The sequence below is a fragment of the Nicotiana sylvestris genome, chromosome 11 (genome assembly GCF_000393655.2).
Source record: "Nicotiana sylvestris chromosome 11, ASM39365v2, whole genome shotgun sequence".
Lineage (NCBI taxonomy): Eukaryota > Viridiplantae > Streptophyta > Magnoliopsida > Solanales > Solanaceae > Nicotiana > Nicotiana sylvestris.
This window is the reverse complement of record NC_091067.1, coordinates 29,509,459-29,529,723: the sequence shown is the minus strand read 5'-3', so window position 1 is coordinate 29,529,723 and position 20,265 is coordinate 29,509,459. Positions and strand designations below refer to the sequence as shown.

Here is a 20,265-nt window from a genome sequence, read left to right as displayed (position 1 = left end):
CCCCACTAATCTGACCACCATGTACAAGAACTCTACCAGTATTTGTGACCCAATAGAAATCGTTGACAACAGCATACTTACTGTTACGCAACGTCTTCCTGATGTTCTTTGGAAGGGCAACGTAAGGCTAAGCAACCGATGTCAGTGCGGTTACTGTCCGCCAATGAGGTCCCCTCCGCACGCTAGACTAGATTGTCAGTGCCGTGCGGGAAAACCAATGTCATGAGCAATTGCGGAAGCTGAGAGAGAATTGGGTTTTGAATGATGATGATGATTTTATTGATGAATGAAAATGCTGATTACAAAGATGCGGTGTCGAGGGGGAGAGACACCAGAAAATGCTTGCTTGAAAATGTTTGATTGTTTGGTCCCCCTTAATAATGCTTAAAAAAAATAAACCAACATTACATGACTAGTCCTAATAAAGCTGTAGAAGCACACTGAAATGGAAATGATGTAAACTAGCCTATGATTACAATGAAAAGGACTTAGATTATTACAAGGTAGAACTAAGTCCGATGGCAGCAACTTTGTCTTGCGGGTCAGGGTCTGCGCGCGCGTTGTTTTGGGCATCACCATTCGCGAGCGCGGCAGAACCGCGGCAAGCGCGAGAAAGTATATGGACTAAAGTGCAAAATACAGGATTTTTAGCCCAAAACCCTATTTTAAACATGAGACTCCGCCCAAGAGAGGCATGTATTGATTTTTAGAGTTTCCTAGGAAGGAAAACCATTGTGAGAGATCACCCAAAACATCTTTCTTTTTTTCTTTGATTTTTATTGCTAGTTTATGATGAATCTTATCTTAGTTTGTTTACCCATAGTTATGAGTAGCTAAAGCCTTTGTCTAAGGTTTGATGGAACCTATTGGGGGATGAACTTCTTGTTTATGTGAATACAAATTGCTAGTTTCAATCTTTATTTGTTCAACTATGTTCTTGTTGTAGTTAATTGACAGGATCCTCAACTAGCTGTGCCTATTTAGTGTGCATAACTCGGGAGAGAGTGCATATTTAGGTTATTGTTGAACAACACCACTCCCAAAGTATAAGAGGGATCTGTAACTGCGGGTTTAAAGGCGGGATTAGGGATAACGAAGCCTTGGGTGCAATCTTAAGTGAACTGTGTTAATTAAAGCTAGCTAGTGTATCTCGGGAGAGTGCAATAGTATATTACTGTGATTACTCGGGAGAGATTTACGGTAAGAAAAGTGTTCATGATTGATAGAGGTGTGTTGGTAAATTTGTATGACGCATAAACAGAAGGGATTCCATCAATATGGGAAATCTTTACCTTAGCTTTTTCTCATCATTGTTTACAACCTTAGCATTTTAGTTTACAGCTTGTTATTTACTTGCAATCTTAGTTAGTAAAGAAATCTTCAACTGTGATTCAAAAGTTTGGGAAATTGGTTCTCAAGAGTTTAGTGGGTCTAAAGATTGTGATTGATAGGTTAACTCTCTGTGGATTCGACCCTGGGCGTAATACTCGGGTTATATTTGCAACGTCCGCAGAGTCCTTTTTAGAGGGCATAGTTGGGTGTGATTAAATTTTGGCGCCGTTGCCGGGGAATTAACGGAATTAGCAATTACCATCGATAGAAATACAAAAATTCTTAGGGAAGTCAGTTTACTTTACACCAAATTTTTGATTGAAATTTTTGACGGTTGTTGACGGGGTTGCTCATGTGTATGCCGAGAAACTCTACGAGGACTGGAGAACTACTTGACGGACTCTCAGACCCCGAGAAAACATTCCGGATATTGAACCGTACCAACAAAAGACTTCAACAACCTCATCAAACACACAAACTCGAAATTGACATGGGTGACGCAGACAACGCCGACGGAAACGTCAGAGATATGGCACCTCTTGTGCCTGAGGCTGCACTATATGACTGGGAACAACCCACGGCTGACAATCTGGCCACTGCCATTGTCGTGCCCGCGATACAAGCTGAATTTTTCCAGATCACGAACAACATACTGCACTTGTTGCAAAACAAGGGACTGTTTTCTGGGACACCAGCCGAAGATCCTCAGCAGCACTTGAAGAACTTCCTGTCGATTTGCAAAACTCAAAGGCAACCCAACGTAACTCCGGAAGCAATCAGGTTGCTATTATTTCCATTCTCGGTAATAGGAGCTGCTCAAGTTTGGCTAAACTCACTCCCCATAAACTCTATAGAAACTTGGGATGAGTTAGTCAAGCAATTTCACATCAAGTTCCACCCGCCCAACAAAACAGCTCAACAAATTGATGAGATCGTGAGCTTTAAACAGAAACCAATGGAGACACTGCATGAGACATGGAGCCGGTTTAAAGGAATGTTGGTTATATGTCCACACCATGGTATTCCAGATCAAATGTTGGGACAACGGTTTTACATGGGACTGTCAGATAGCATGAAGAACATTGTAGATGCCTCAGCTGGTGGGGCGTTTTTGAGCAAAACATGGAGAGAAGGTCAGAGTCTGCTTGACAAAATGGCTCAAAATTCGGGGTGGACGACGAGGAATGCACCTATCACTCCAGTTGTACACTCAGTGCCTTTTGACCCATCAAATTCCATGGCTGAAAATATGGTGACCCTTTTGACACAGATGAGCATACTCACCAAAAAGGTGGAGGAATCGGGGCAGAAACAGCAAGTGCACATTGTAGATACCACCAATGGGGGCTTGTGCACATCTTGCTTTAGTCAGCCAATTGGTAATCCGTGGATTTCTGAACATGATCATCATCATCAGCACCCTGAGGACATGAACTATGTGTCAAACTATGGAGGCCAGAGACAGGGCAATCAGAACTGGGGTCAGCAAACTCAGCAGCCATACAGACCACCTCAGCCACAGTACAACGCTGGAAACATGGGAGGTATGAGACCTCCCAACAATATGACACCTTATCCAAGACCACAGGGGTACAACAATCAGCAGCAAGGGTATCTCCCACCTCAGCAACAGCATGGTGGAAGGCAAGAAGATGGGTTCACAAGACTTGAAGCAATGATGCAGTAGGTGATTGGGTCCAATGCAAAAATAAATGAAAGAGTAGATGCACATGACGCAGCAATCAAAAATATTGAAGTGCAATTGGGCCAAATTTCAATGTCTCTGAACAATCGTCCTCAGGGGACATTACCTGCAGATACCCAGATTAATCCAAAAGATCAGGGCCCAAAGCAGCTGATGGCGGTGAGTCTCCGTAATGGCAGGGATCTTGATGTAGAACAGGAGAGAGCTCGTGACAATATACAGGCTGAGACACTCATTCAGGTACCCATTGAGCTAGATGATTCCACAAGGCTGACAGATGTGACAATCCAGCCTGCTCAGGAAGAAAAGAATACTCAGCAGGAGACCGAGAAAGTTGCTGAAGCAGTTGAAGAGCCGGTAGTAGAGATAGTAGCTGAGAAAAAAAAGTCCCAAGTGATTGGGAAGAAAAGAGCTCCTGCTCCATTTCCACAGAGGTTGGCCAAGCATCAAAATGAGGAGCAGTACAAAAAGTTCTTTGAGATGCTCAAGCAAATTCAGATTAATATTCCATTGATTGAAGCTTTAAAGGAGATATCTGGATACGCAAAAATGATGAAAGATTTAATGTCCCGGAAATTTGACTTCCAACACTTGGCCACGGTGACACTTACTCAGACGTGCAGTGCAGTGGTAACTAGACCTGTTGCTGAAAAGCTCTCTGATCCAGGGAGTTTTACTATTCCATGCGCTATTTGAAACTTTGCTTTTGCGAAAGCACTCTATGATTTAGGGGCCAACATTAATCTTATTCCCCTGGTCATTTACAAAAGGTTGGGCATTGGGAGAGCTAGACCCACCTCTATGTTGTTGCAGCTGGCTGACAGGACTGTGAAGCGTCCATTTGGGATCCTTGATGATGTACTTATTCAGGTGGGGAAATTCGTGTTCCCTGCAGATTTTGTGATATTGGATTGCAAAGTGGATGAAGAAATTCCTATCATCTTAGGAAGACCATTCTTGGCCACAGCGAGAGCTCTTATTGATTGTGAGACCGGGGAACTTAAGATGAGGCTCAATGACGAAGAGATTATATTCAATGTGCAGAAATCTATGAGGCGACCAAGTGAGTTCGCCAATTTCTCTCTTATTGATGCCATGGATGTAATCGTACAGTCTGATGATGAAGTGTTGACGGTTGAGGATCCCCTCGCTGCATGTTTGACGAATTTGGAGGAAGTGAATGGTGAGGACTTGGCGGAATGGGTGTTGGCACTGGCAGGTAGAGGGTCTTGGGAAAGAAATCTAGAGTTTGAGCCCCTACACTTAGAAAAGAGGGAGACTCCTCCAGTAAGCCATCCATTGAAGAACCACCGAAGCTAGAACTAAAGCCATTGCCATCCCACCTCAGGTATGAATTTCTGGGACCTGACTCTACTCTACCTATTATTATATCATCTGGTTTGTTAGATGTGCAGGTCCAACAGCTTCTACAAGTATTGAAGGAGTGCAAAACTGCCATTGGGTGGACCATGGAAGACATCAAGGGGATCAGCCCCGCTTACTGCATGCATAAGATTCTGCTGGAAGAGGGCACAAACCTTCCAGGGAACATCAGAGGAGGCTGAACCCAAATATGAAGGAAGTGGTGAAGAAGGAGGTGATAAAGTGGTTAGATGCGGGAATTATTTTCCCAATCTCTGACAGCAACTGGGTTAGCCCAGTTCAATGTGTGACTAAGAAGGGTGGCATGACGGTTGTGAAGAATGACAACAATGAACTAATATCAACGAGAACCGTCACAGGCTGGAGAATTTGCATGGATTATCGAAAGTTGAATCTAGCCACCCGGAAAGACCACTTCCCACTTCCCTTCATCGATCAGATGCTAGATAGGTTGGCAGGGAGGTCACACTTTTGTTTTCTGGATGGGTACTCAGGGTACAATCAGATTTCCATTGCACCTGAGGACCGAAAGAAGACCTCCTTCACATGCCCTTATGGCATTTATGCCTTTAGGAGGATGCCCTTTGGCCTATGCAATGCACCCGCCACATTCTAACGGTGCATGATGCCCATGTTCACTGACATGGTTGAGGATATAATGGAGGTGTTCATGGATGACTTCTCAGTGGTGGGAAGTTCATTTGATGAGTGCCTGGTGAATCTGACGCGTGTGCTGAAACGGTGCATCTAGACTAATCTGGTGCTGAATTGGGAGAAGTGCCATTTCATGGTACAAGAAGGCATAGTCTTGGGGCACCGGGTGACAAGCAAGGGAATAGAAGTAGATCGAGCAAAGGTTGATGTAATAGCAAAGCTGCCTTCACCAACTTCGGTCAAAGCAATCAGAAGTTTTCTTGGACATGCCGGTTTCTACCGACGGTTCATAAAAGACTTCTTCAAAATCACCAAACCTCTCTGTAAGTTATTAGAGAAAGATCACCCGTTTGTATTTTCTGATGATTGCAGGGTAGCGTTTGAGGAGTTGAAGCAGAGGCTGGTCACAACACCCATCATTGTTGCTCCCAACTGGGAGCAGCCATTTGAACTAATGTGTGACGCTAGTGACTACGCAGTGGGGGCAGTACTGGGCCAGCGGAAGGACAAATTGATGCACCCAATATACTATGCCAGCAGAACGCTGAGTGGAGCCCAGTTGAACTATACGGTGACTGAAAAGGAGATGCTAGTTGTGGTGTTCCCATTCGACAAGTTCCGATCCTACCTGATAGGATCAAAGGTAATCGTCTACACTGACCATGCTACCCTCAGGTATTTAATAGAAAACAAAGACTCTAAGCCACGCCTGATTCGTTGGGTGTTGCTGTTGCAAGAGTTCGATCTTGAAATACGTGACTGCAAGGGCACTGAGAATCAAGTCGCTGATCACCTATCACGACTTGAGGGAGCTGAAAATGAAATTGAAATTGAGGAAATTATGGAAACTTTTCCGGACGAGCAAATGCTCGCCACCACTCATCAGGAAACGCCATGGTATGCAGACTTGGCCAATTACCTGGCCAGTGGTATAGTTCCTCACAACCTTTCATCGGTCCAGAGGAAACAATTTTTTCGTGAAAGCCGCTTGTACTATTGGGATGAGCCCTATCTCTTTCGAATATGCCTGGATAACATGATCTGGAGATGCGTCTCCGAGATAGAACAATCTTCTATTTTGCAGGCTTGTCATGCATCGACTTATGGTGGACACTTTGGAGGGATCAGGACAGCAGCAAAGGTGCTAGAAGCCGGATTTTTCTGGCCGACTGTGTTTAAAGATGCTCACTCATGGGTGAAGGGTTGTAATGAATGTCAACGCACCGGGAACATTTCCCGGCGCCACGAGATGCCCATGAACCCAATTCAGGAGATAGAAGTGTTCGACGACTGGGGGATTGATTTCATGGGTCCCTTCGTCAGCTCCTATGGCAATAAGTACATCCTTGTTGCTGTAGACTATGTGTCCAAGTGGGTGGAAGCTATAGCATTGCCCACCAATTATGCAAAAGTAGTGGTGGGGTTTCTAAAGAAGAACATATTCACCCGCTTTGGGACACCACGTGCGATTATCAGCGACGGAGGCACTCACTTCTGCAATAGAGCCTTCGAGAAGTTGCTTATAAAATACGATGTGCGCCACAAGGTGGCTACTCTATACCACCCGTAGACTAGTGGACAGGTTGAGGTATCCAACAGGGAAATCAAGAGTGTGTTAACGAAAAACTGTGAACGCCACAAGAACTTATTGGGCAAGGAAGCTAGATGATGCACTCTGGGCCTACAGAACAGCTTTCAAGACACCAGTTGGTATGTCACCATACAAGTTAGTGTTTGGGAAGGCCTGTCACCTACCTGTAGAACTTGAGCATAAAGCGTGGTGGGCATTGAAACAACTAAACTTAGATATGGAAGCTGCGGTCACGTCAAGAGTCACAAAATTGCATGAGCTCGAGGAGTTTAGGTATCTTACTTTTGAGAGGACAAGGCTGTACAAAAAGAGAATGAAGAGGCTACACGATCAGAACATTGTTGAGAGAAATTTCAAACCTGGCGACATGGTATTGCTATACAACTCAAGACTGAGGTTGTTCCCGGGTAAGCTGAAGTCATGATGGTCTGGACCATTTCGAGTAGTTGAAATTTTCCAGTCAGGAGCGATTGACGTTGCCACTGAGAATGACTCTCGTACATTTAAAGTCAATGGTCAGAGATTGAAGTTGTATGTGGGTATGAACGAGCCCAAGGAAGGGTCTGAACTGCAGTTGACTGAACCACGGAGGTCGAACGAGCCTTAACTGCACTCATCTGGGTCGTGCCGCGACGTTAAATCAGGCGCTGCATGGGAGGCAACCCATGAAATTGTTGTAAGTGTAACTCTTCTTAAAAAAAAGGGCGTCAGAATCAGAGATGGGCTCAGACCGCGGTTCCACCGCGACCGCGGTCAAACCTTCTCTGAACCCAGGCCATCGTGGTTGCACCGTGACCGCGGTCAAACCGCGGTCAAGAGGGCCATCTGAACTTGGTCTACCGCGGTCCTACCGTGACCGCGGTAGGAGCAGACGGGGTCCAGGTAAGTTTTTTGTTTTGTTTTGTTTTAATTTTTTTCTTTTCCCCTTTACCCAAAATACCCCCCCACCTACCACTAAAACCTCCCCCACCCGCCCAGAACCACAAACAAAAAATAACCCCCATTCCTTTCTCTCTAACCTCTCTCTATCTTCTCTCTTCTCCTCTCATCTTCACAAAACTTCATTATCATCCTCCCCTACTTTCCACCTTCACCACCCACTTTCCCTCAACCAAATAAGTAAGTTTTTCTCTCTCTCTCTCTCTATTTCATCTTCTAACTTAGTGTAAATTTGATCTAAACTTATTTAGTTAAACCCTAGGCAGGAATAGTGTAGATTTCCTTTCAATTTTTGCTTCTTCTCTTTTTTTTTATTATTGTTGTATTTGCTTCTTGTGGATTTATTTGGGGCTAAAATGGTTGGGTCTTTCTTCTACTTTGATTGTGGGGGTTGTTTAGATGTTTTGGAGGCCTAGAAATAATTTTTGCGGTGTAGCTTGGTGGTGGGACCTTTTTGGCCAGAAATTTGGGGCTTGTGGTGCTATTTTGAGGCATTTTGTGCCTACTCTAGGTTGTGGTGGTATTGTATTTGGTGAATGGTGGTGTTATTTTTAACGTGACTCACTTGAGGGAGTATGTGTGGGGTGTTGTATGCTTGTGGGGCCATTGTGGAGATTGTAACTTTGAACACATCACGAGTTGAGGGTTTGGCATAGTGTCTAAATGGAATAAATGGGAGATATTATTTGGTGCCATCGAGTGGTGAAGTCTAAGTAACCATCCGGCTGGCACATGTAGGATATATTTGATGGTTCTTCTGTATTCTTTGCAGGTCATATGGCTCGTAAGAAGCAAAAGAGATTGGCATGCACTTCCCAACAGCCTACTTATGATGTTTCTAGGTTCGAATCCGAAGTGGCAGAGGACGACTTTCATGACAAGGCCTCAAAGAGCTTCATCCGTGAAATACCGATTGACAGACGCAGCCCTCCGTGCAGAAAAGGAGGAGATGTATGAGGAAATCCGGCGGAGGGGAAAGGAGTTCTTATTTGATGAACCTGAAACGGTGAACAGGATGATTGTACGGGAGTTCTACGCGAACTGCCCAGCTCATATGCTGCGGGAGGTGACTGTGCGAGGCACATGGGTAGATGCCTCAGTTGAAACTATTCGACTGGTATTGCGGCTGCCCCAGTTTACTAGTGACATCGACTATTACCAGGACGCCCTAGGTGTCACTTGGGATACTATGACTGATGTACTCTGCGTAGGGGGGCAACCAATCTGGATATGTGACCACATCACCCTGAACTCCAATTCGTTCACCCATTTGGCTAAGTGTTGGCTCACTGTCATTTGCAGCCGGTTCTTGCCCTCAGGCAATACGACTGATGTGAACTTCCAAAGAGCCCTTTTGATGTGGTGCTTCATCACAAAGAAAGATTTTGATGCGGCAAGGCTTATTGGTGACGAAATGATCATATGGTCCCCGCTGAGGTCAAAAGGATTCTACTTTCCCTCCCTGGTGACTACATTGTGCCTGCGGAAGAATGTCCCCACAAATCCTGATGATGGAGAGTTGCCCCCTAAAGCAGCCTTCAAAGCTTCGAGCATCAGAGTGGGCAGGGGTGCATGCACCACTATTGAGATCGAGGATGAGGATGATGACCCGGTTCATATGGCACCATCCAGGAGATCCTATGACAGTGTCGAACCCTCTCGGCGCCCCCATGCTGGGGCTGGCTTATCCAGATCACAGTCCACCCATCCTATGTTGCGTTCTATGGAGGAAGAGGTCGTCGATCTTCGCACCTCGGTGGAGGGCCTACACACTCGTATCGATGCCATGTCTCAGCGGCAGGCCAGGTCTGAGAGCCGGTTCATGTCCTGGTTCCGTGCTTTGGGGAGAGCTTGCCATGTGGGCCCCAGCACTAGTGTTGTATTCTGGGCCGGGCCCGGGCCTTCGTGGGCCAAACAGGCCGGACTTCGTGGGCCTGGGCTTCGTGGGCCTGGATTCTGGCGGTCCCGGGCTTCGTGGGCTCAACGGGTGGAACCGGCCCGTGACGGGCCTAAGCCCACATGGTCATGGGCTTAACGGGCCAGGCTCGTGGGCTTCGCGGGCCTAGCGGGTTTTTTTTTTAAGGAAATTTCTTGTAGTATCATGGGTATATTAAAAATATATATGTAGTATATATGTAGATCTAATTATTAAAGTGCTTGACGAAAAAGAAAAATAACGAAACAATAGTAAAACACTAAATTGTCATGCATAATATATTGTTTTGTAGTATATATATATTGTATCTTATGTATATATATTATAACTTATTACTTATATATTTTCTTGTAGTATATATTGTATGTTATGTATATATATTCTCTTATATATTTTTTTGTAGTATATATTGTATCTTATGTATATATATTCTCTTATATATTTTCTTGTAGTATATATATTGTATCTTATGTATATATATTCTCTTATATATTTTCTTGTAGTATATATTGTATGTTATGTATATATTGTAGCTTATAAATAATTCTAAGTAAAGACAAAGAAATATTGCGAAAAGATATTCAAGGGTAGAAGCAATAAATTTTATTACCAAAAATGGCATATCTTTCTTAGTCATCCTTCCCCCAATGGAATGAGCACAACAAGGTACTAATACCACCATTAGAAGGAAAAAAAACTAAGGAAGATGTGCCAAAATACAAGTTACATATTAGTCTATGTATTATCTCTAACAAATCTCATAAATCCTTCAAGGTTCAGAGGAGGTTGCGTTGGTGGTGGTGGAAAAGAAGCTTGTTCATCACCACTTCCGGGCGAAGCCGAATCCTCCGCAAGTTCCGCTATCATTTCTTCATAAGCTTCATCTATCGCCGGTTGTGATTCTGCAATTCCAAAGTTTCTTCTTTCCGAGCGGATCCAATCTCTAAACAGTACTGATTTTTCCAAGCTATCCCTCATAGATGCTCTATGATCACCTATTTGCAGTCTTGCTTGACTGAAAGCGCTCTCTAATGCAACAGTTGAAGCTTGAATTGATTAAATATCCCGAGCCATCCTTGCAAGAACCGGAAAATATTTTTTCCTTGCCTTCCACCATTCCAAAAGATCAAAAGAGCCGTCTGGATTCTCCTTTTCAAGTCCCTGAGACAAATAAACTTGAAGCTCATTTAGATGTGAAGTTTCATCATAATTATCACCTTGAGAACCCCTGAACTCCGTCCAAGATTTAAGAGCTTTTAAGCCCGCAACTCTTTTAGACGATTGTGAGCTAGACGAAGTAGGGGTTGGAATAGTTGGCCTAGCATGCTCTAAGGCAAGTTGATAAGCATTATAAACTGTTTGAGCATTAATTTTAATTGAGGCTTTTGCATCTGCAAGTGTAGCAACTTTCTCATTTGAAAGATCTAAAGCCTTATAAATATTTGAATACCAAAAATGAGGACCTCCCAAGTGTCCCCTCTAGCTGCGCTTTCATTTGAAAAAATTTAGCCTTATCTCTAGGGTGTGTTTTTATGTGCCTAGTCAAACTACCCGTGCCGCTACGGTCTCCAGTATATTTATGCGCCATTAATTTCCCACAAGTTTTACACTTAGCCTTATTTTGTTCTCTTACTTGAGTAAAAAAATTCCAAACTAATGATGTTTCTAGGCGTTTAGCAGGTTCTCTATTAAAAGTAGGAGTTTCTACAGGTGGGTCGACCGGTGCATCAGTTGGGTTATTAAGAGGACTAGTAGGTGTATCATCTAAATCCGGTGCTTGGGTTTCATCATCATCCTCATTTTCCTCATTATTTTCTAAGATAGTTTCATTAGGATAAAGAGCATTCATAATTTCATCATCTAATCTTTCACCTGGTGCAACATTATGATAAAATTCACTATCGGTAAATTGAAAACAAGGGTGATCACTATCAAGAATTACGGAAGGAGGAGGACGTCTAGGTTGGCGACTACTTTCAACTTGCTTATCTTTTCTAGGTCGGGGAGCCGGGGGAAGGGTAGTTGGTTGGCCACTACTTTCACCGGTTTTATCTTTTCCTTTACCAAACATTTTTTTCAAAGTAAATGCCATATTAATTATAATTATGCAAACTAAACCACACAAAAATATATTCTTAAAACGTAAGAGTTGAAACGAGTTTACCGGATTGCCGAACAACTTCTTGAAAATTGAAAATCGTTGAACACTTGAAAACTTCAATTCAACAACTTCACAATTTTTCACGAAATTTCAACAATAAATTAAGTAATTGTAGTAGAGAGATTGAGAGAGATTGAGAGATATTGATGAATTGGTGAATAAAAATGAAAGAATGAGGGGGTATTTATAGTTGAGAAATGGGGAAAAGTGTAATTATATAAAGTTTGGGATTAAAATAAAGTTTGGGGGTCAAATGGCCATTTTCTAAACTACCAAACAGTCAAAAAAAGCCCCAAACGGCTACTTTTTAAATATGGTCGTTGGGCTATTTTTTTTAAAAAAATAATAAAATTATAGCCACTAGGCCCGCTGGGCCCGGACCAGGCCCGCCAGCCGGTCCCGGGCTAAACGGTTCCTGGCTCGTGGGCTTACCAAATAAGACCAGCCCGCCTCGGGCTTTAAGAGACCACCAGGACCGGCTCACCAGGCCCGTGAGGCCCGTTAAGACCGCGGGCCCGGTCCGGTCCGGTTCGGGACCGGACCATAGTGCAGCATTACCCAGCACAGTCTCCAACTCTGATTGAGTCTCAGGGAAGTCTTCTTACCCTTCTGCTCTTTACCTTCTTGATATGACATGGGGACATGCCATGACTTTAAGTGTGGGGTGGGAGATTTGCTTTAGTGATATGTGTACTGTATGCAATTGACTATACTTATATGAGGAGTCTGACTTGGCCCAACGGCGGACACTTGTCGACGGGTCTCTTGAGGGTCCAAATTGGATATATAAAAAAACAAAGGTAGAAGACTCTTCCTAAGGACGGACCACTTGGACAAGTACTCTTGAGGGAAGTGGTCCATGAAGATTTTTTTCTTTTTATTTTATTTATTTTTTCCTTTTTAGGCAGTGTAGTAAGTCCCCCTTGGTTTTTCTTTTGGCCACGGTTCTTTTCCAAGGGTTTTTCTTGAACCGGGTTAGGTAGATTTTCCTTTTGTAGTTAGGACTAAGATGGGTAAAGGCTAGAATGCTACCCTGGATGTACACACCTGCAAACAACTAAAATGAACATGAGAGTGTGACGTCTAGGCTTAGTTGTGGACTTGTAAATCTATGCCTTAATTTTGCACATCTTTCTTTGCTTGAACGCTCGCATGAGTGTGTTGATAAACTGATTCAGAACGAGTTACATGCTAAGTGTGTGAGATTTTACTTGCATTCTGTGCTTGCATGCGATACCTAGAACTTGCCTTGTGTGTTTGCAAAGCGAAATAGAAGTTGTTTGGTTTTAGAGATGATTGAGGCATTTCTTTGTGTAAGCCTATATATAATGGTGAATCCACCTGTCTATATTGCCATAGTTAACCCTTTTGAGCTTGAAGCTTGTTCTTTGATAACCCTATAATGACCTATATCCCTGTGTTTGAATAGCTGATTGTTTTAACTTATACCTCCGAGAAGCACTTGAATCACTAAGGAATATACAAAAGTTAAAGTGTGGGGTGGTAGGGAGTTAGCGAAAAAAAGGGGGAATCAGGAATGAATCATTTGAATAGTGCACTGGCATTTTAAAAAAAAAACAAGAAGCCAGTTGCACCTAAAGAAAAGTAGGGGTCACCTGTGAAACAAAAATGTGGAGGAATGATTAGGCTGAGCAGGGAAATTGAGATAAAAGGAAGTGTGTATTAAACGTGCTTAAGGAGGTTAGTCACTGCATCCAAAATTATCCTACCCGGCCCTTAGCCTACATTACAACCAAATAAAGACCTCTTGATCTTTTACCAAAACAGCTCGATTAGTAGAGTACTACACTATGGGCAAGCTTATGGTGTGTCTGTGTGGCATGTGAATGTTCTTTGCTGAGAGTGAGTGAATTCTTTCTATCTTCGGTTCCTTGTGTTTGAATTTTATGCGTGTGGAACTTCTCTCAGACTTTTGATGTGAGAGAATGTGACTTGGGAAGGAAAAGTAAGTCTTTACCTCTGTTAGAGTAACTAGAGTAACCGCAAGTGTGTCATGGCAGTAGAGTCTGCATCTGGGGTATGACCGGCACATTGCTTAGGTTGTTCCGTCAAAATGGCGGGTGTGACATACTTGGGGTAATGCATCAAACGGTTAGGCTTAGAAGTATGTTTTAGCTTGCTCGAGGACGAGCAAAGGTTTAAGTGTGGGGTGTTGATAATAGGTGAATTTAACTATATTCAAGCCCTAAATAACCGCCTTCTTGCATAGTTTTGATAATAAAAGTGATAACAAAATGCTCTTATTAGATCTTTTCATGACTTGTAGGTTATATATGACTAGGGAAGACTAGGGAGTACTTTTGGAGTCAAAAATTGAAGAAAGAGAGGCCATCCGTGAAATATCCCAAGTGAACCACGCAAAAACAGGCTGAAGAATCAGAGAAATGATTCTATCGCGGTTCCACCGCGACCGCGGCAGAACCGCGGTGAAGACTGCTCGCGGACAGAAGGAGATTCAGTGGAGCTGTTTGGTCGCGGTTCCACCGCGACCGCGGCAAGCGCGAGAAAGTACAGAGACTAAAGTGCAAAACACAGGATTTTTATCCCAAAACCCTATTTTAAACATGAGACTCCGCCCAAGAGAGGCATGTATTGATTTTTAGAGTTTCTTAGGAAGGAAAACCATTGTGAGAGATCACCCAAAACATCTTTCTTTTTTTCTTTGATTTTTATTGCTAGTTTATGATGAATCTTATCTTAGTTTGTTTACCCATAGTTATGAGTAGCTAAAGCCTTTGTCTAAGGTTTGATGGAACCTATTGGGGGATGAACTTCTTGTTTATGTGAATACAAATTGCTAGTTTCAATCTTTATTTGTTCAACTATGTTCTTGTTGTAGTTAATTGACAGGATCCTCAATTAGTTGTGCCTATTTAGTGTGCATAACTCGGGAGAGAGTGCATATTTAGGTTATTGTTGAACAACACCACTCCCAAAGTATAAGAGGGATCTATAACTGTGGGTTTAAAGGCGGGATTAGGGATAACGAAGCCTTGGGTGCAATCTTAAGTGAACTGTGTTAATTAAAGCTAGCTAGTGTATCTCGGGAAAGTGCAATAGTATATTACTGTGATTACTCGGGAGAGATTTACGGTAAGAAAAGTGTTCATGATTGATAGAGGTGTGTTGGTCAATTTGTATGAAGTATAAACAGAAGGGATTCCATCAATAGGGGAAATCTTTACCTTAGCTTTTTCTCATCATTGTTTACAACCTTAGCATTTTAGTTTGCAGCTTGTTATTTACTTGCAATCTTAGTTAGTAAAGAAACCTTCAACTGTGATTCAAAAGTTTGGGAAATTGGTTCTCAAGAGTTTAGTGGGTCTAAAGATTGTGATTGATAGGTTAACTCTCTGTGGATTCGACCCTGGGCATAATACTCGGGTTATATTTGCAACGTCCGCAGAGTCCTTTTTTAAAGGGCATAGTTGGGCGTGATCAGATAGGCCAAAAACTTTCTTCAGATACTTTGTTAGACATTGGAGTAAACGAAAGTTGTCACGACCCAAAATCAATCGTTGTGAGGGCGCCTATCATGGAACTAGGCCAACCATTACTCAACATCTCAATACAGTAAAAATTTTGAAAATAAAGATGGAAGCAATTAATATTTAAGAAAGACCTTATAGAAAATAGAAACAATCCAAAATACGATATACTCATCCCAAAATCGGGGTGTCACGGAGTACATGAGTGTCTATACCAGAATACAGTCTACTACAGTGTCTAGGGAATAAAATTGAAATATAAATAGAGATAATGAAGGAGAGTCAAGGCCTGCGAACGCCATGCAAATACCTCAATAGTCTCCGGGATCTGACTCCTCAATCAGCAGCCGCCGTGACTAGAAGCATCTGGATCTGCACACGAGGTGCAGGGAGTAACGTGCTCAGTAAGTAACAAGTACAACCTTTAGACTGAAAGGTAGTGACAAACTCAACCGACACAGTTAACAATAGAAATAACAGAGATATGATATGAAATGAATGATTATGACTGAGTACGAGATATCAATAAAATCAGTAAGGTGACAGCAACAAACGACCACTATGGGTCCCAACGGTGCTGGCATAAAGCCTAAATATGATATCTAGCATGATTGACAGTTCAATTACTTTATCACATAATGAAAATACTGGTATTAACAAGGTAAAATCACTATACAATGCCATAGAATCAACCAGATCATAATTCTCACAGTGCACGCTCGCACACCCGTCACTTGGCATGTGCGTCACCTCAATGCCAATCACATATCACGTAATTCGGGGTCTCGAGCCCTTAGAACACAGTTTGAAAGTGTTACTTACCTCAATTCGGGTAAAACTCTACTCTAAAATGCCTTTGCCTCTCAAATCGATCTCCAAACGTCCCGAATCTAGCCTTAAGCAGTACAATACAATAAATATAGGCTAAAGGAATCAATTCCACAAGAAAAATACGAAATTATAGCCAAAATCCAAAATTGTCTCAAACCCGTCCCCCGAGCCCATGTCTTGAAATCCGACAAAAGTCACAAAATTCGAAAGCACATTCACTCACGAGTCTAACCATACCAAATTTATCAAAATCTGACACCAAATGGCTATTTAAATTCCCAAAACTCACTCTCCAAATCCCTACCCTCAAACCCCCAAATTTCACCTCAACACCACACAATCTAGATGGGAAAAACAATGGGGAAACAAGATTAGCTCAATAATCCCTTCGAAAATCCTCTCCAAAATCGCCTAAGTCTGATTTCAAAATATTGAAATGAGACTAAATCGCGAACCCTTGTTTTTAAACATTTTGCCCAGGCATTTCGTACGTGCAGCCACTTATCCGCACTTGTAGAACCGCTTCTACAGTTCAATCTCTGATTCTGCGGAATCAACCTAACCAGCTAACTCCGCTTCTGCGAGTGCTAGACTGCACCTGCGAACATCGCAGGTGCAGAAAATGTCATCGCACCTATGGAACCAGCCGCATCTGCGCCCTTCTGCAACCACGCAGGTTCGGGAGAATCTTCGCACCTGCGTTCTCTGCTCACCTCTCTCTTGGCCGCTTCTGCGACTCTTTCCCGGCTTCTGCAGACCTGCACCTGCAGTTCCCACTCCGTAGGTGCGATTATACCAGCAACAACAAACTTCAGTTGCTTCTCAAATCAAACTCCAAGTCTACTAACCACCCGAAATTAGCCCGAGGCCCTCGGGACCTCAACCAAACATACCAAGAAGTCATAAATCACGATATGAATTTAGTAGAACCCGCAAATCACCTCAAACAACATCAAAAACACGAATTACACACGGATTCAAGTCTAATGAACTTTGATATTTCTAAATTCCACAAATGACGCCAAAACCTATCAAATCACATCCGATTGACCTCAAATTTTGCACACAAGTCACAAATGACCCTACAAACCTACTTAAACTTCTGGAAATCCAATCAGACCCCGATATTTCCACCCTCGGTCAAACATTCTAAAATTCCAACTTTCGTCAATTCAAGACTAATTCTACTACTGACCTCCGAATCACAATCCGGACACGCTCCTAAGGTCCAAAATCACCTAACTGAGCTAACAAAACCATCAAAATTTAAATCCCTGATCGTTTACACATAAGTCAACATCCGGTCAACTTTCCCAACTTAAGTTTTCAATTAGGAGACTAAGTGTCTCAATTCACTTAGAAATCTCTCCGGACCCAAACCAACTAACCCGGTAAGTCATATAATAGCTGTAGAATACAAAAAAAACAGTAAATGGGGAAACAGGGCTACAACTCTCAAAACGACCGGTTGGGTCGTTACCTCCTCTCTCTCTTAAACAAACGTTCTTCCTCGAACGGTTCTAAAAACATACCTGGAGTCTCAAATAGGTGTGGATATCTACTCTGCATCTCTCGCTCGGTCTACCAAGTAGCCTCCTCCACAGGCTGACCTCTCCACTGCACCTTTACTGAAGCTATATTTTTTTACCTCAACTTTAGAACCTACCGATCCAAAATGGCTACCGGCTCTACATCATAAGTCAAATCACCATCCAACTGAATCGTGCTGAAATCCAAACATAAGACGGATCGACGATATACTTCCGGAGCATAGAAATATGAAATACTGGATTCATACTAGACAAGCTAGGTGGCAAGGGAAGCTTGTAAGCCACCTCCCCAATCCTCTGAAGTACCATAAAAGGCCCAATGAACCAAGGGCTAAACTTGCCCTTCTTCCCGAACCTCATAACACCCTTCATGGGTGAAACCTTCAGCAGAACCTTCTCCCTAACCATGTAAGACACATCACGGACCTTCCTATCAGCATAACTCTTCTGTCTCGACTGCTCCGTGCGAAGCCGCTCCTGAATCAATTTAACCTTGTCCAAAGCATCCTGAACCAATTTAGTACCCAAAAACCTAGCCTTATCTAACTCAAACCAACCCACTGAAGATCTACACTGCCTCCCATATAAAGCCTCATACAGAGCCATCTGAATATTCAACTGATAACAGTTACTGTAAGCAAACTCCGCGAGTGGCAAAAATTGGTCCCATGAACCCCCGAAAACAATGACACAAACACATAGCATGTCCTCCAATATCTGAATAGTGCGCTCAGACTGTCCGTCAGTCTGAGGGTGAAATGATGTGCTTAACTCCACTCGAGTGCCTAACTCTTGCTGCACGGCTCTCCAAAACTACGATGTAAACTGCATCCCCCTATCTAAAATGATGGAAACTAGCATACCATGAAGGCGAACAATCTCTCTGATGTAAATCTCAGCCAACCGATCTGAAGAATAAGTTGTACCAACTGGAATAAAGTGCGTAGACTTGGTCAGCTGATCCACAATCACCCAAATAACATCGAACTTCCTCAAAATCCGTGGGAGCCCAACTACGAAATCCATGGTGATCCACTCCCGCTTCCACTCTGGAATCTCTATCCTTTGAAGCAATTCACTTGGTCTCTGATGCTCATATTTTACCTGCTGATACTTGAGACACCGAGCTACAAACCCAACTATATCCTTCTTCATTCTTCTCCAACAATAGTGTTGCCTCAAATCCTGATACATCTTCGCGGCACCTAGATGGATGGAATACCGCGAGCTATGGGCCTCCTCAAGAATCATCTCCTGTAGCCCATCTACATTGGGCACACATATCTGGCCCTGCATCTTCAACACCCCATCATTACCTTTAGTCACATCGCTGGCATCACCGTGCTGAACCCTGTCATTGAGAAGAAGCAAATGAGGATCATCATACTGGCGCTCTCTGATGCGATCAAATAAGGAAGACCGAGAAACCACATAAGCTAGAACTAGACTAGGCTTCGAAATATCTAATGTCACGAACTGGTTATCCAAGGCCTGAACATCAACTGCAAGAGGTATCTAACCAACAAGAATGAATGTAAGACCACCATTCTCACTGCCTTCCTACTCAAGGCATCGACCACCACATTGGCCTTTCCCGGGTGATACAGAATAGTGATATCATAGTCCTTTAGCAGCTCTAACCATCTCCGCTGCCTCAAATTGAGATCCTTCTATTTGAACAAGTGTTGGAGGATATGATGATCAGTAAATACCTCACAAGACACACCATAGAGATAGTGCCTCCATATTTTCAATGCATGAACAGTGACAGCCAACTCTAAAATATGAACAGGGTAGTTCTTCTCATGGGGCTTTAATTGACGCAAAGCATAAGCAATCACTCTACTCTCCTGCATCAAAACGCACCCAATACCGATCCGAGAAGCATCACAATATATTATATAAGAACCAGAAGCTAATGGGAGAAGTAGAACTGGAGTTGTGGTCAAGGCAGCCTTAAGCTTCTGAAAGCTCTCCTCACACTCATCTGACCACCTGAAAAGATCACCCTTTTGGGTCAATTTGGTCAAGGGTGGTGTAATAAAAGAGAAAACCTGCACGAAGCGATGATAATAACCAGCCGAATCGAGAAAGCTCTGAATCTCTGTAGTTGAGGATAGTCTAGGCCAACTCTAAACCACCTCTATCTTCTTCAGATCCACCTGAATACCCTCACTGGACACTACGTGCCCCAAGAAATGCCACTGAACTGAGCCAAAACTCACACTTGGAGAACTTGGCATAAAGCTTCTCCTCCCTCAACTGCTGCAACATAACCCTCAAGTGTTGGGCGTGCTCCTCCTCGCTACGAGAGTACACCAGGATATCATCAATGAACACAACAACAAACGAGTCGAGATAAGGATGAAACACATTATTCATCAGATGCATGAACGTTGTTGGGGCGTTGGTCAGCCCAAAAGACATCACAAGGAACTCATAATGACCATAATGGGTCCTAAAAGCTGTCTTAAGAATATCTGAGTCCCGAATCTTCAACTGGTGGTATCCATACCTCAAATCAATCTTGGAGAACACCCTCGCTCCCTGAAGCTGGTCAAATAGATCATCAATACGGGGCAAAGGATACTTGTTCTTAATTGTGACTTTGTTCAACTGCCTGTAGTCAATGCATATTCTTATAGTGCCATACTTCTTCTTCACAAACAGAACT

The 20,265-nt window shown here is 43.1% G+C and overlaps 1 protein-coding gene across 1 annotated transcript; it reads left to right on the top strand.

Annotated features, from left to right (window-relative positions):
- Positions 1–3,109: 3,109 nt before the first annotated feature.
- On the top strand, positions 3,110–3,733 carry LOC138880872 (uncharacterized). The gene has a single exon (XM_070161053.1). The coding sequence runs from the start codon at positions 3,110–3,112 to the stop codon at positions 3,731–3,733; it is 624 nt and encodes a 207-aa protein (XP_070017154.1).
- Positions 3,734–20,265: the final 16,532 nt, after the last annotated feature.

Coding starts and splice junctions, on each gene's coding strand:
- LOC138880872 (XM_070161053.1), top strand. CDS start 3,110: ATGTCTCTGAACAATCGTCCTCAGGGGACATTACCTGCAGATACCCAG.